At 35.6% G+C, this 12,578-nt stretch overlaps 1 protein-coding gene across 3 annotated transcripts in view; it reads left to right on the top strand.

Annotated features, from left to right (window-relative positions):
* NR2C1 (nuclear receptor subfamily 2 group C member 1) overlaps positions 1-11,192 on the top strand; it is a 45,251-nt gene extending 34,059 nt beyond the window's left edge. Inside the window, exons 9-12 of one of the 3 annotated variants that reach the window (XM_019799676.2) lie at positions 1,711-1,850; positions 3,219-3,356; positions 5,291-5,396; positions 8,250-11,192. In XM_019799676.2, the coding sequence (XP_019655235.1) occupies positions 1,711-1,850; positions 3,219-3,356; positions 5,291-5,396; positions 8,250-8,424 (559 nt within the window). In that variant the 3' untranslated portion in view covers positions 8,425-11,192. The remainder of the gene's footprint in view (positions 1-1,710; positions 1,851-3,218; positions 3,357-5,290; positions 5,397-8,249) is intronic. The other 2 variants (XM_011225013.3, XM_002919243.4) reach the window with 2 other exon arrangements.
* Positions 11,193-12,578: the final 1,386 nt, after the last annotated feature.

Here is a 12,578-nt window from a genome sequence, read left to right as displayed (position 1 = left end):
TGCCTTGAATAGTGTCTGGCATATGCTTTATGTCATCCCTTATTCACATAATTCTTATATTTACATCTCATAATAACTATGAGCAGGGTATAGGACATATAGTTTCTCATCATTTTATATAACTAAGCAGCTGAGACCTGGGAAGCATATTAGCCAGATTTCAAATGGATAATCAGTGGATGATCTAGGTTTTAAAATTCTAGCTGACTTCTAATATTTTTTCTGCTCTCTCATGCTCTTGAGATTTCTTATTCAGAAGTTCGGGAAGGGGGGCACCTGGGTGGCTCAGTCGTTAAGCGTTTTCCTTCGGCTCGGGGCGTGATCCCAGAGTCCTGGGATCGAGCCCCACATCAGGCTCCTCCGCTGGGAGCCTGCTTCTTCCTCTCCCACTCCCCCTGCTTGTGTTCCCTCTCTCACTGGCTGTCTCTTTCTCTGTCAAGTAAATAAATAAAATCTTTTTAAATAAGTAAATTAAATAAATAATAAAAAATAAATATAAATAAAAAATTTTTTAAAAAAAGAAGTTCGGGAAGGAACCTTTCTTATTTTCATTACTCCTAGCAAAATTCTCAGTATCTCATTTATAGGGATACTAACATCCCATCTGTTTATACTAATAAACCATTTCGGGACTCCTGGATGTCTCAGTTTGTTAAGCCTCTGCATTTGGCTCAGGTCATGATCCCAGCGTCCTGGGATCAAGTCCTGCATCGGGCTCCTTGCTCAGCAGGGAGCCTGCTTCTCCCTCTGCCCCTCCCCCTACTTGCGTGCGCGCGCACGCGCGCGCTCTCTCTCTCTCTCTCTCACAAATAAAAAAATAAAATCTTAAAAAAAGAAGAATAAACCATTTCTCCCAGGAAATCAGTTGCTTACCTATCATCAAATAATTCTTAATTGCCCTTTCATAAAAAAACATACCTGCATTTAAAGCAAAAGAAAACTTGGGAAAGTTTTTAATGTATGCTTTTGCTTTAAAAAATTTTTTAAATAATCTTTATTCCATCTGTTTCCATGAAATGTGGGATTAAAGCCCCAACTTTTAGTTTGAAATACTACCTGCGACTGTCTTTGTTTTTGTTTTTGAAGGTTTATTTACTTATTTTAGAGAGTGAGAGTATGCATGAGCAGAAGCGGCAGAGAGAAAAAGAGAGAGATTCTCAGGCAGACTCCATGCTGAGCACAGCGCCCAACGAGGGGCTTGATCTTACAAGCCTGAGATCACAACCTGAGCCAAAACCAAGAATCGGATGCTTAACCCACTGTGCACCTAGGCGCCCCTGGATACTACCTGCAACTGTTCTTATAAACTAACTAATTAATAAGCCAGCAAATATTTTAATTTCTAAGCCTTCCTCATCAATTGCTATCAGTTATACAAAAGACAGACTTGATCAGGTCCATGTCCAGTGGTCTTTCTAGGATAATTTCAGTTCAGTTAATATTTTATTTTTAATTATAAGTCAGTTTTAGGGGGTACCTGGGTGGCCCAGTCTTCGGCTCAGGTCATAATCTCAGGGTCCTGGAATGGAGCCCTGAGTCAGTCTCCCTGTTCAGCAGGAAGTCTGCTTCTCCCTCTCCCTCTGCCCCTACCCCCTGCTCATGCTCTCTCTCTCTCTCTCTGTCAAATAAATAAAATCTTTTAAAAAGTTTTAAAGTTTATAAAATACATGTTAATATCTGTTATGTGTTTGTTGTGTTTCACTTTAATAGACAAGAAAATAGCATATCATTGGTGAAAGCTTACTGGAATGAACTTTTTACTCTTGGTCTTGCCCAGTGTTGGCAGGTGATGAATGTGGCAACTATATTAGCAACATTTGTCAATTGTCTTCACAGTAGCCTTCAACAGGGTAAGGAGCATCTTATTTATTTCCTTTTCTAGGATATTAGGGGGTGTGAGTTTTATAGACTATGTTATCATTAAAGTTAGATAGCTGATTAATGTTTTAGATACCAACAGCCTTTTTACTAGAGATAACTTTTACATTTTGATAAATTCACCCATTAATCACCCAAAAATATTTTCAAATGAGAGCATAACAAAATTGAAACAATTGTATTTAAGTCTGGCCGGCTGCTTCTGAGTAGGCCCTGTGAATTTTTGCATATTTGGACATAGATAACAAAGAATCCAGGGTTAACTTACATAGAGGTGATCAGATATTTTTAAATGTATACTTCCCACCAACTTCAAACTGCCTTTTTAAAATTATAGTCCTTTGAGTCCCAACATAGGCTGATTTTTTTTTTTTTAATTAGTTCATTGGAATCTATAACCAGAGCAGTCTTTACTCTTTTTCCTTTTCTTGATGCCATGGTGGTTATGGCTTTAATTGAGGACACAGGCAGTCATTGATTTATAAATGTTTAAATTGGCTTGTGACTAACCATGGGGCATAGGAAGAACTGCTTTTTGAATTTAGGAGAATTTAGAAATAATTTACAAATCGGGAATCATGTTTTACTTCCTTAGCATGTCCCATATCTCATTGTTTTACGTCATTTTTAAGTCATCTGCTTCCACTTCCTGTTTGAGGACAGAAAAATCACCTTAAAATGTCATCAACAATAGATCTGGTAGAAGGTAACACTACATTCCATCTTGTATATATGGACTCCCGATCTTGATTCATTTCTCACAAATTTGTGATGGGTTATATATAGCCTACTTCACTAAAGCTATGGTTGACTAATCAGATGTGTTTTAAACATAAACACAATAAATTTGAAAAGTTGTTATAAAACTTTATTATACTCAACTTTCCTTTGGTCTTGGCTGTGTTTTTTTTGCTAAGTATTTGTTTTTATTTTAGTAGTGTTGGTAACTTTAAGAACTCTAGGTGCTTCTGCTCATTTTTTTCAACCAATTAAAAACTTAAATAAAATCTCGTTACCAAAATTTGAGTCTTTTGTAGGCTAGTTTTTCAGGAGGTTATCTTTACAGCTTATCTTCTCAAAGATGTATCTTGAAAAGAAACACTGAATTTGTTGGGGGTTTTGTTTTTATTTTTTTTCTAACAGCTTTTTTTTTTCTTGAATGAGTAATGTCTGCAGATCTCTAATTAGTTTCATCTTTACTTGCAGAGATAATGAATTTTAAACATTTACAAATTGGTTATATTCAAAGCTAGAAATTAATGAGAAGGAAATATATTGGGTAAAAATAGTCATACATTTTAGCCAAAAACTAGCTTTCGTTTGTTTGTTTTTAATTAAAGATAAAATGTCAACAGAAAGAAGAAAATTATTGATGGAGCACATCTTTAAACTACAGGAGTTCTGTAACAGCATGGTTAAACTCTGCATTGATGGGTATGAATATGCCTACCTGAAGGCAATAGTACTCTTCAGTCCAGGTACATAAATATTTACTTCTTAATTAAAACACAGTATTTGGGGGTGTGGAGAACCTGGAATCTCATACATTGCTGGTGGGAATGTGAAATGATGCACTGAAAGTGGAAACAACCAAAGTGTCCTTCAACAAATGAATAAACCAGATGTAATATCTACACACACTGGAGTATCAGCCATAAAAAGGAATGAAATACTGATAGATGCTACACCGTGGTTGAAAACCGCACACTAAGTGAAAGAACCCAGTCACAAAAGACCACATTTTATATGATTCCATTTATATGAAATCTCTGGAATAGGCAAGTCTGTAGAGACATAAACTAGATTAGTGGCTACTAGGGACTAAGAAGGGGGAGCATGGAAAGTGACTGCCAGTGGGCGCAGAGTTTCTCTTGGGGTGACAAAAATGTTCCAAAATTCAGTTCATAGTAATGGTCGCACAGCTCTGAATCTACGAAAAACTATTGTATTATTTTAAATCAGTGAATTTTGTGGATGTTAGACATTGATCTAAGTATGAAAAGGAAAGTTGAAGAAATCATTGAAATGACATAATTATGTTCATGTCCACATTTAAATTCTTAGGCATATTTTGGTAGGCATCATTAGAAGGCAAATGAAAGGTGAGTGTTGGTTTGTTAATGGGTTAAACTTCTAAACATCTTATTAGAGATACCAACAAATAGAAAAATGTCTCTTATTTTCCTGCCAGTTTCTAGCTTTCACATACAGTAAAATGACAATAAGCTCAATGATCAGTTTTTGAATACGAAAAATTGACTATTCTTTTAGACCCTGTATTTCTTATTTTGGTATGTATTTCTATTCCTGTGCATCATAAGAAAATTATATGAGGAAACCTGCTTCTTAAGCTCAGTGATACTAATATGACAATTAAACCTTTTTTTCTGTTCCTTAAAATGTTCATGGAACTTCATAACATGTATTTCCATTTTAATCACAACCAATTTGCCACCTTCATTTTCCTTAAAATTAAAAGAACATAGATTTGATTTAATGTAATTTTATTTTATTAAGTATTCCCAATATATTCTATTTATTTTTTATTCTCTTTGGTCAGAGCAGAGCTTTCCATGTTTTTCAATATTGCCTAATTTAGGCATAATTTTATTGAGGTTCTCTTAATATTCCCATTTTTGTGAAATTTTATAGTGACTACTGAAATGTTTATATAGATTATTTCATGTTTCTGTGTTACAGTTTTTCTGATAGAGATACTGCCCATTGTTTGATAATTTCAGAAGTATCTTTTAACCTAACAATGATGTGAAGGTTCTTATGAAAAAAATAGTATAGAATATAATCTGAAGATATTTCATTGGATTAAAAAATGCTTTTTTAGCTAAGCTATTTTAATTTTTTGTTCCTGTTGAAGCAAGATGATCAAACTCCCTTCCATGACTTTTGGAATAGAGGAAACTATTTTAGTAGAAACCAGTGATCTCATTTATTTACATTTTAGAATATGTATATGAGACAAATAGTTATAAGGGTTTAAAGTACAGGGGCACCTGGGTGGCTCAGTCGGTTAAGCATCTGCCTTCAGCTCAGGTCATGATCCCAGGGTCCTGGGATGGAGCCCTACATCGGGCTCCCTGCTCAGCTAGGAGTCTGTTTCTCCCTCTCCCTCTGCCATTCCCCCCACTCATACTCTCTCTCTTTCCCTCTCAAATAAATAAAATCTTTTTAAAAATAGATAAATTTTTTAAAAAGGGTTTAAAGTACAGTGTCTGGCATTTAGTAGGTGGGTTACTAAATATATTTGTGGAGTGAGAGAACTACACATAGGATAGTGCGCCTTTTTTTTTTTATTTGACTGAACTGTTCTTCCCACACCCTTCTATCTCATCTCTCCTTGCCTTATTAAATGAGCATTCAGAACTAGGTAACAATATATTCTTTAATATTTCAGATCATCCAGGCCTAGAAAACATGGAACAAATTGAGAAATTTCAGGAAAAGGCATATGTGGAATTCCAAGATTATATAACCAAAACATATCCAGATGACACCTACAGGTATCTAAAAGTTAAATACTATTTTATTAAATCCATCTTAAATTCTTTTATGAGTCTATTATTTCATTATTTTCCATTCCAAGAGTAAGTCAGTGTTTCAGTCAGCCTAGACCTTTGAAATAGCTAATCCTATTAAAAGCAGTAGTGTGTTGTTGCAAGTGATTTGCAGGTAGTATTTCATGTATTTCTTACAATTTATAGAAGGAACCTTGGGCAAAGAGAGGTTAAATAACTTGCTCAGGGCCATATACAGATGACAGGGCCTGCCTTTGAGCTCAGGTCGTCTGACTCTAGTGCCCAAACTCTGTTTTCTTCAGATGAAATAATTTTATTAGTGAAAGGGAAAAAATAGGAATGAATGAATAAAAATGCCATTCAACTATTTTATAAATAATTTAGAAATTTGGTTTATGATATTTTTACCAAGATATTTCTTGCTGATGTCCCTTGAAAAGAATTTTTTTTTTTTTTTTGTAAGATCCAACTCAGTTTTTGAAGAGGAACAGAATTGGAGAGTAGTTCTGCTAGCACATGGCTGTCAGAGCCAGAATACCAGGGCTTGACTCCTGACCCCTCATTTACTAGCTGTATCACCATGGGCAAGTTATTCAACTTCTGTGTTTCAGTTTCTTTATCTGTAAAATGTAGATAATAGTACCCACAATTAGGGGCGCCTAGGTGGCACAGCGGTTAAGCATCTGCCTTCGGCTCAGGGCATGATCCCGGCATTATGGGATCGAGCCCCACATCAGGCTCCTCCGCTATGAGCCTGCTTCTTCCTCTCCCATTCCCCCTGCTTGTGTTCCCTCTCTCGCTGGCTGTCTCTATCTCTGTCGAATAAATAAATAAAATCTTTAAAAAAAAAAAAATAGTACCCACAATTAGTATAATGATTAAATCAGTTTATATATATAAATAGCTTAGAACACTGCCTATAGTATAGTATATCATATTGTTTATAGTGTAACATATATGTAATATAACATATAATGGCTATATAAATGTCTTTACTAATATTAATTTAACATGCTTTGTACTAATAAAAGAATGTTTTACAGAAAATAATTATTTACAGATATTAATAGATTTATAAGCCAGTTCCATCATGAAAATCACCCTTAGTTTATCTAACCAGTTTTCGTACCCTGCCTCCTACCACTTTTATTGCTGCGGCTCACATGATGGGAACAAACAAGAGCGGGGTAATTTGAGGACGAGAGTACTGGTTACAGGAAGGCGACTTAGGGATGCCTGGGTGGCTCAGTAGGTTAAGCTTCTGCCTTCGGCTCAGGTCATGATCCCAAGATTCTGGGATCAAGTCCTGCATGGGGCTCTTTGCTCAGCAGGGAGCCTGCTTCTCCCTCTCCCTGCTGCTCCACCTGCTTGTGTTCTCTCTCTCTCTGACAAATGAATGAATAAAATCCTTTTTAAAAAAAGGTGACATAATCCTGTTTTCAGTTGGTCACAAATGTTAGAGTGTGAAATACAAGAGGGATACACATACCCAGGCTTTTCAGAAAGTTATTTTTTGTTGTTGTTGGTTTTGTTATGATTGTTCACAGTTTTTTAATGTTTCAAAAGTTGTTTTATACCTCATTGTACAAACAAATATAGTATGTAAATTTTCCTCCTTCTTGACATATAGTTGTTGGTTGACCTCTGTTCCAGTACATTCCATCTGCTCTGATTGGTCTCTGGAACTCTCTCAGTTTCTTACATTCTGATTTATTTAAAAATAATAAATTATCTTTGGATAGCAGTCTTCAGCTTACACCTTATGCAAGATATGATTTTGCCTTTAAGATCCTCAGTAGCACAGAAACTGGTAGGAATCGTTTCATTAATCTTTACCACAACACGGAGAGACTAGGGATAAGTAAGTGGCTAATACACATTCACATAGATAGAGGGGTAGTTGAATCGAGATTTGAACCCAGTGGTCTTGATTCCATATTCTTTGCTCTTCCCAGTCTTCCCAATAATAACTATTGCCTGTTTTACCATTTCAGTTTGTTTTTGATTACCATTGAGCCCCATGTGTCCTGATAACACAAAACATTGTTCTTACAACCTCAACTGAATTTCTAAGCCATTCTTTTTTTTTTTTTTTTTTAAGATTTTATTTATTTATTTGACAGAGAGAGACAGCGAGAGAGGGAACACAAACAAGGAGAGTATGAGAAGGAGAAGCAGGCTTCCCGCCAAGCAGGGAGCCTGATGCAGGGCTCAATCCCAGGACCCTGGGACCACGACCTGAGCCAAAGGCAGACGCCCAATGGCTGAGCCACCCAGGAGCCCCTTCTAATCCATTCTTAAGTGTATAATTTGATCTGTACTTTGATAACTTAGTTCCATGGTGGGGCACCTGGGTGGCTCAGTTGGTTGTGTCCAACTCCTTGATTTCAGCTCAGGTTATGATCCTCGGTGTTGTGGGATGGGCCGTGTCGGTCTCTGAGCTCAGTGGGAAGTCTGCTTGAGATCTCTCTCTCTCTCCCCGTCTCCCTCTCCTCCCCCTGCTCATGCGTGCACAGGCACTCTCTCTGAAATAAATAAATCTTTTTTTAAAATAAACAAATAAATAACTTATTAGTTCCATGGTCCATATGGCCAAGTAGAGGCAACACAGTGTAGTAGTTAAGAGCAAAGCTTTCCTGTGAAGTCTGTCAGACTGCATGTATATATGCAGATGATTGTCATAACCTTTAAGGCTTGAGAATACTTAAGTTTTTATTTTTTGACTTTTGAAAATTAGATCTTTATTAGACCACAACCAATATACATGCAGAAATTACTCCTATTTTTCTACTAAATCTCTTTTTGATTTACACCCTTGTTTTTCCTTCCCCTTTTTAGGTTGTCCAGACTGCTACTCAGATTGCCTGCTTTGAGATTGATGAATGCTACCATCACTGAAGAACTGTTTTTCAAAGGTCTCATTGGCAATGTAAGAATTGACAGTGTCATCCCACATATTTTAAAAATGGAGCCTGCAGATTATAACTCACAAATAATTGGTCACAGCATTTGAAACCTGAGATGTCGGTATAAACTTACCGTTGTTTCCCAGAACACAAGAAGACACCAAATTGAACTCATTGCTTCCAGGGTATCAGGAAATTTTTACTTTAAAGAGTAACCAAAAACCCAGGATGTTTTTATTGTGACTTCTTAAGAATTTTTGAAGTGACTAGGCAGGTGGCAGGAATTAGAATTTCCCTTCCTGTCTTATTTAAGTGAATAAGAAATACTATGAATTTATTCTTGGTTAAGATGCCACTTCTTGGCATCTAAACTAAGATCACTCATATTTTATCTTATAAAACAAATAAATTAGTCTTTTTTTTTCCAGAATTGTGTTCTATTCATGTTTTTCATTATGAACTAGTACAAACACTTAATCTTCAGAAATCCCTAAGGAGGATTTCCTTGCTTTTTACTCTTCCATAATATAATCTGTTTAATTACCATGTAAAAGATTATTTTATGCTCAATGGTATAATAACATTAGAACCATAGGAAATAATAATTGAATATATATATATATTTTTTTTGTCTTTTGTAAATATTATGACACCCTTAGCATATACCGCTCTCATTGCTGGCGATGAGACATAAGCCTACATGATCTCAAGACTTTTTTTAGTGTTGTATATTATTAGTTACAAGCACTTTTTATTTATGTATGTAGCAGAAAATTGTTTTTTGAGAATGAGATAGGGTTCATGTTGTAATATGTTTGGTTTACTGCTGTGTTTTATTAAAAGTAGTAGAGACTGAGCCCAAAATGTTTCAGTATTTTAAAATAGATATTAAAATTGTTGCTCTTCCATTCCACAAACAGCATTGGACTTCTCTCCCTCTTTTCTGACCTGCATTAGAACTTCCTGACGCTTCAATGAGTTTTAGCCCTTCTAGGTTTTAGAAATACCCAAGTTGTTAAATAATGAATTTATCATAGCCAATCTGTGTTTCGAAGGTGAGTTAAACAATTATTTTAAAGCAAATTGATAATTTTTAAAAATTTAAGTTTTTTAATATGTAAAGGAATATGCACTGATGTTCCACTGTAAAGGGGGGAAAGCTTTTTTGCCAGTAGTATGAACATCAGCCTGAAGCCTTGTTGCCACAGCAAAACCATTTTAGACTCCTTGGATGCCTTCCACAGTAATGTTTTCCTTAGCAAACATGATACTGTTAAATCTTTCTTCGTTCTGATTGTCATGATGAATTATTTTGGTATGTCTATTTGTTGATTTAAAAAAAATGGAGATTTTATTGCACTCAGAGTACATTTTCTATAAAAAATTTTTACAATAGAAAAGCTGAATTTAGGGGAGGGTGTGGATTTTACTAATTGCTACTTTATAGTAAATCAGAAGTTTAAAAGTTATCAACTTACAGTCTTTACCAACTTACTAAGGGAAACTTTTTTCCCCATTTAAGATGTGATTTTTGTCATCAGGTTTATTTATAATTATCAGCCGGGAAAAACTACATTTAGTACAAAATAATTCAAATAGAAAAATCAGTAGGTTTATATCTTTATAAACCCAATGAAGTAAGCCAAGGATTCAGGAAAATAATTCCTTTAAGATAATGTACTAATGGTTAATTAAGATACATGTTCCTTTCAGGTATTTTTCCTGATTAAATTTGTAGTTATATTTGGAAGTGTTTTTAAAACTATATTAAAATGTGACCTACATTAAAAATGTCCATTTATTTGATTTCAGAGTCCTGTTTGTTGGGTGTTTGGTCATCCATTTGTTCTATTGTTAAGAAATCTCTAACAGAATTTATTAATTGGGAAGAGAAATGCATGGATTATTTACAATTCAGTTTGAAGAATTTGTGCTAAAACTGCAGATTGTCAATTTATTTTCTCCTGAAATTTCAGTAAAATAACAGTAAAGTGTAACCACACAATGATAAATAAAACAGGAAACAAGAAATCAAAGGATAAGAGAATTCAGTAAATTCTTGGAAAACAAAATGCGGGTAGAGAAAGACTGACTCATTAGCAGAGCCAGAACCAAGGAAGCTCTAATCTCAGTGCCTGCAAAAGGCAGTTCAGTGAGAAAGGCCAGTATCCCCAGAAAAGATGCTCAGTACCTGGAAGAGCTGGTGCTCATATTCAGAGACGATGCTTGGGACATTTAAAAAAAAAAGATTGGTTGCAAGTCCATGTACAAAATCATTGAATTACCTTTTTCTGCCCTTACTTAAGTCAGCTGACCACTTTTTGTCCTTCAGCCTTTTTGATCAGAAGGCCAGAGGTTAATTCTCTTGAGCAACTGAACTGGAAGATCAGACTTAACAGGGTACCAAGAATAATAGAAAGCCTGGGTTAGATACGTATAGAGTTGAAAATATGGGTTAAGTGAAAATCTGCATTCTGAATGTGGGCGCTGTAATCATGTTCCCACAATGCTGGCCATGGGTATAGGCTTCTCTGCCAGGGTTTTTTTCTTCAGAGAAATTAATTGGCCTTAGAGATCTCCAGATACTCACTTTTGGTTGTATCTCAGTGAAAAGCCTGCTTGCCACTTTATCATTCTTCAGTGAAGCCCACTAATTTCAAGTCATAGCAGCATACATGGGGTTTCTATTCAACTCTTTATTGACTAGTATTAAATATGAACTTAGAACCAGGATCACCAGATGATTGAGGAAAATCTCCAGTACATAAGAGATCTGACATTGTTAGGGCTGAGGGGAGGCATACATAATATACTAGCTCCATCCACGTCGTTACTAATGGCAAGACTTCATTCTTTTTGGTGATCTTCTTTAGTCATCAGTTGATGGACATTTGGACTCTTTCCATAGTTTGGCTGTTGTTGACAATGACGCTATAAACATTGGGGTGCCTATATCCCTTCAAATCTGTGTTTTTGTATCCTTTGGGTAAATACCTAATAGTGCATGCCAGATCATAGGTTTGTTCTATTTTTAACTTTAGAGGAAACTCCATTCTGTTTTCCAGACTGGCTGCTCCAGTTTACTTTCCCACAACAGTACAAGAGGGTTCCCCTTTCTCCATCCTCATCAACATCTGTTGTTTCCTGTGTTGTTAATTTTAGCCATTCTGAATGGTTTTGATTAGTATTTCCCTGATGATGAGTGATGTTGAACTCATGTGTCTGTAAACCATCTGGATGTTGTCTTCTTTTTTTTTAAAGATTTTTATCTATTTATTTGAGAGAGAGCACCAGAGCACAAGCAGGGGGAACAGCAGAGGGAGAAGGAGAAGCAGGCCCCCCACTGAGCAGGGAGCCCAATGCAGGGCTCGATCCCAGGACACTGGGATCCTGACCTGAGCCAAAGGCAGCCATTCAACTGACTGAGCCACACCAGCACCCTTGGATGTCTTCTTTGGAAAAATGTCTATTCATGTCTTCTGCCCATTTCTTAACTGGATTATTTGTTTTTTTGGGTATTCAGTTTGATAAGTTCTTTAAAATTTTGGATACTAACGCTTTATCAGATATGTTATTTGCAGATATCTTCTCTCATTCCATATGCTGCCTTTTAGTATTGCTGTTTCCTTCACTGTGCAGAAACTTTTTATCTTGATGAAGTCCCAACATTTTTGTTCTTGTTTCTTGCCTTTGGCAACATGTCTAGTAAGAAGTTGCTACAGCGCTCTTCTAGAATTTCGATGGTTTCCTGTCTCACATTTTGGTCTCCTCCATTTTGAATTTATTTTTGTGTATGTGTAAGAAAGTGTTCAGTTTCATTCTGCATGTTGCTGTCCAGTTTTCCCAACACCATTTGTTGAAGAGAGACTCTTTTTTCCATTGGATATTCTTTCCTGCTTTGTCAAAGATTAGTTGACCTTATAGGATGCTTTGAAAAGGGACATTTGGAACAAGGAACTGTCCTTGGAAATTAAAAATGATAGCCAAAGCAATTCATTAGAAGAGTTGGAAGATAAAGTTGTTGAGGAACTCATCCTGAAAACATAACCAAAAGATAAAGAAGAAAAAATAAAATTAGAAAATCAAATCAGGAGGCCTAACATTTTAATAGCAAGAGTTTAAGAAAACAGAAAAGACTTGAGGTAAGGAAATTATTAAATAATACAAGAAAAGTTACTTAAAAGGACATGTGTCTCTAGGTTGAAAGGATTCACTCTTTTTTTTTTTTTTTAAGATTTATTTATTTATTTGAGAGAGAAGC

The sequence above is a fragment of the Ailuropoda melanoleuca genome, chromosome 15, assembly GCF_002007445.2.
Source record: "Ailuropoda melanoleuca isolate Jingjing chromosome 15, ASM200744v2, whole genome shotgun sequence".
NCBI classification, from domain to species: Eukaryota; Metazoa; Chordata; class Mammalia; order Carnivora; family Ursidae; genus Ailuropoda; species Ailuropoda melanoleuca.
Note: the sequence above shows the minus strand (reverse complement) of the source record. Positions and strands in the feature narration are given on the sequence as shown.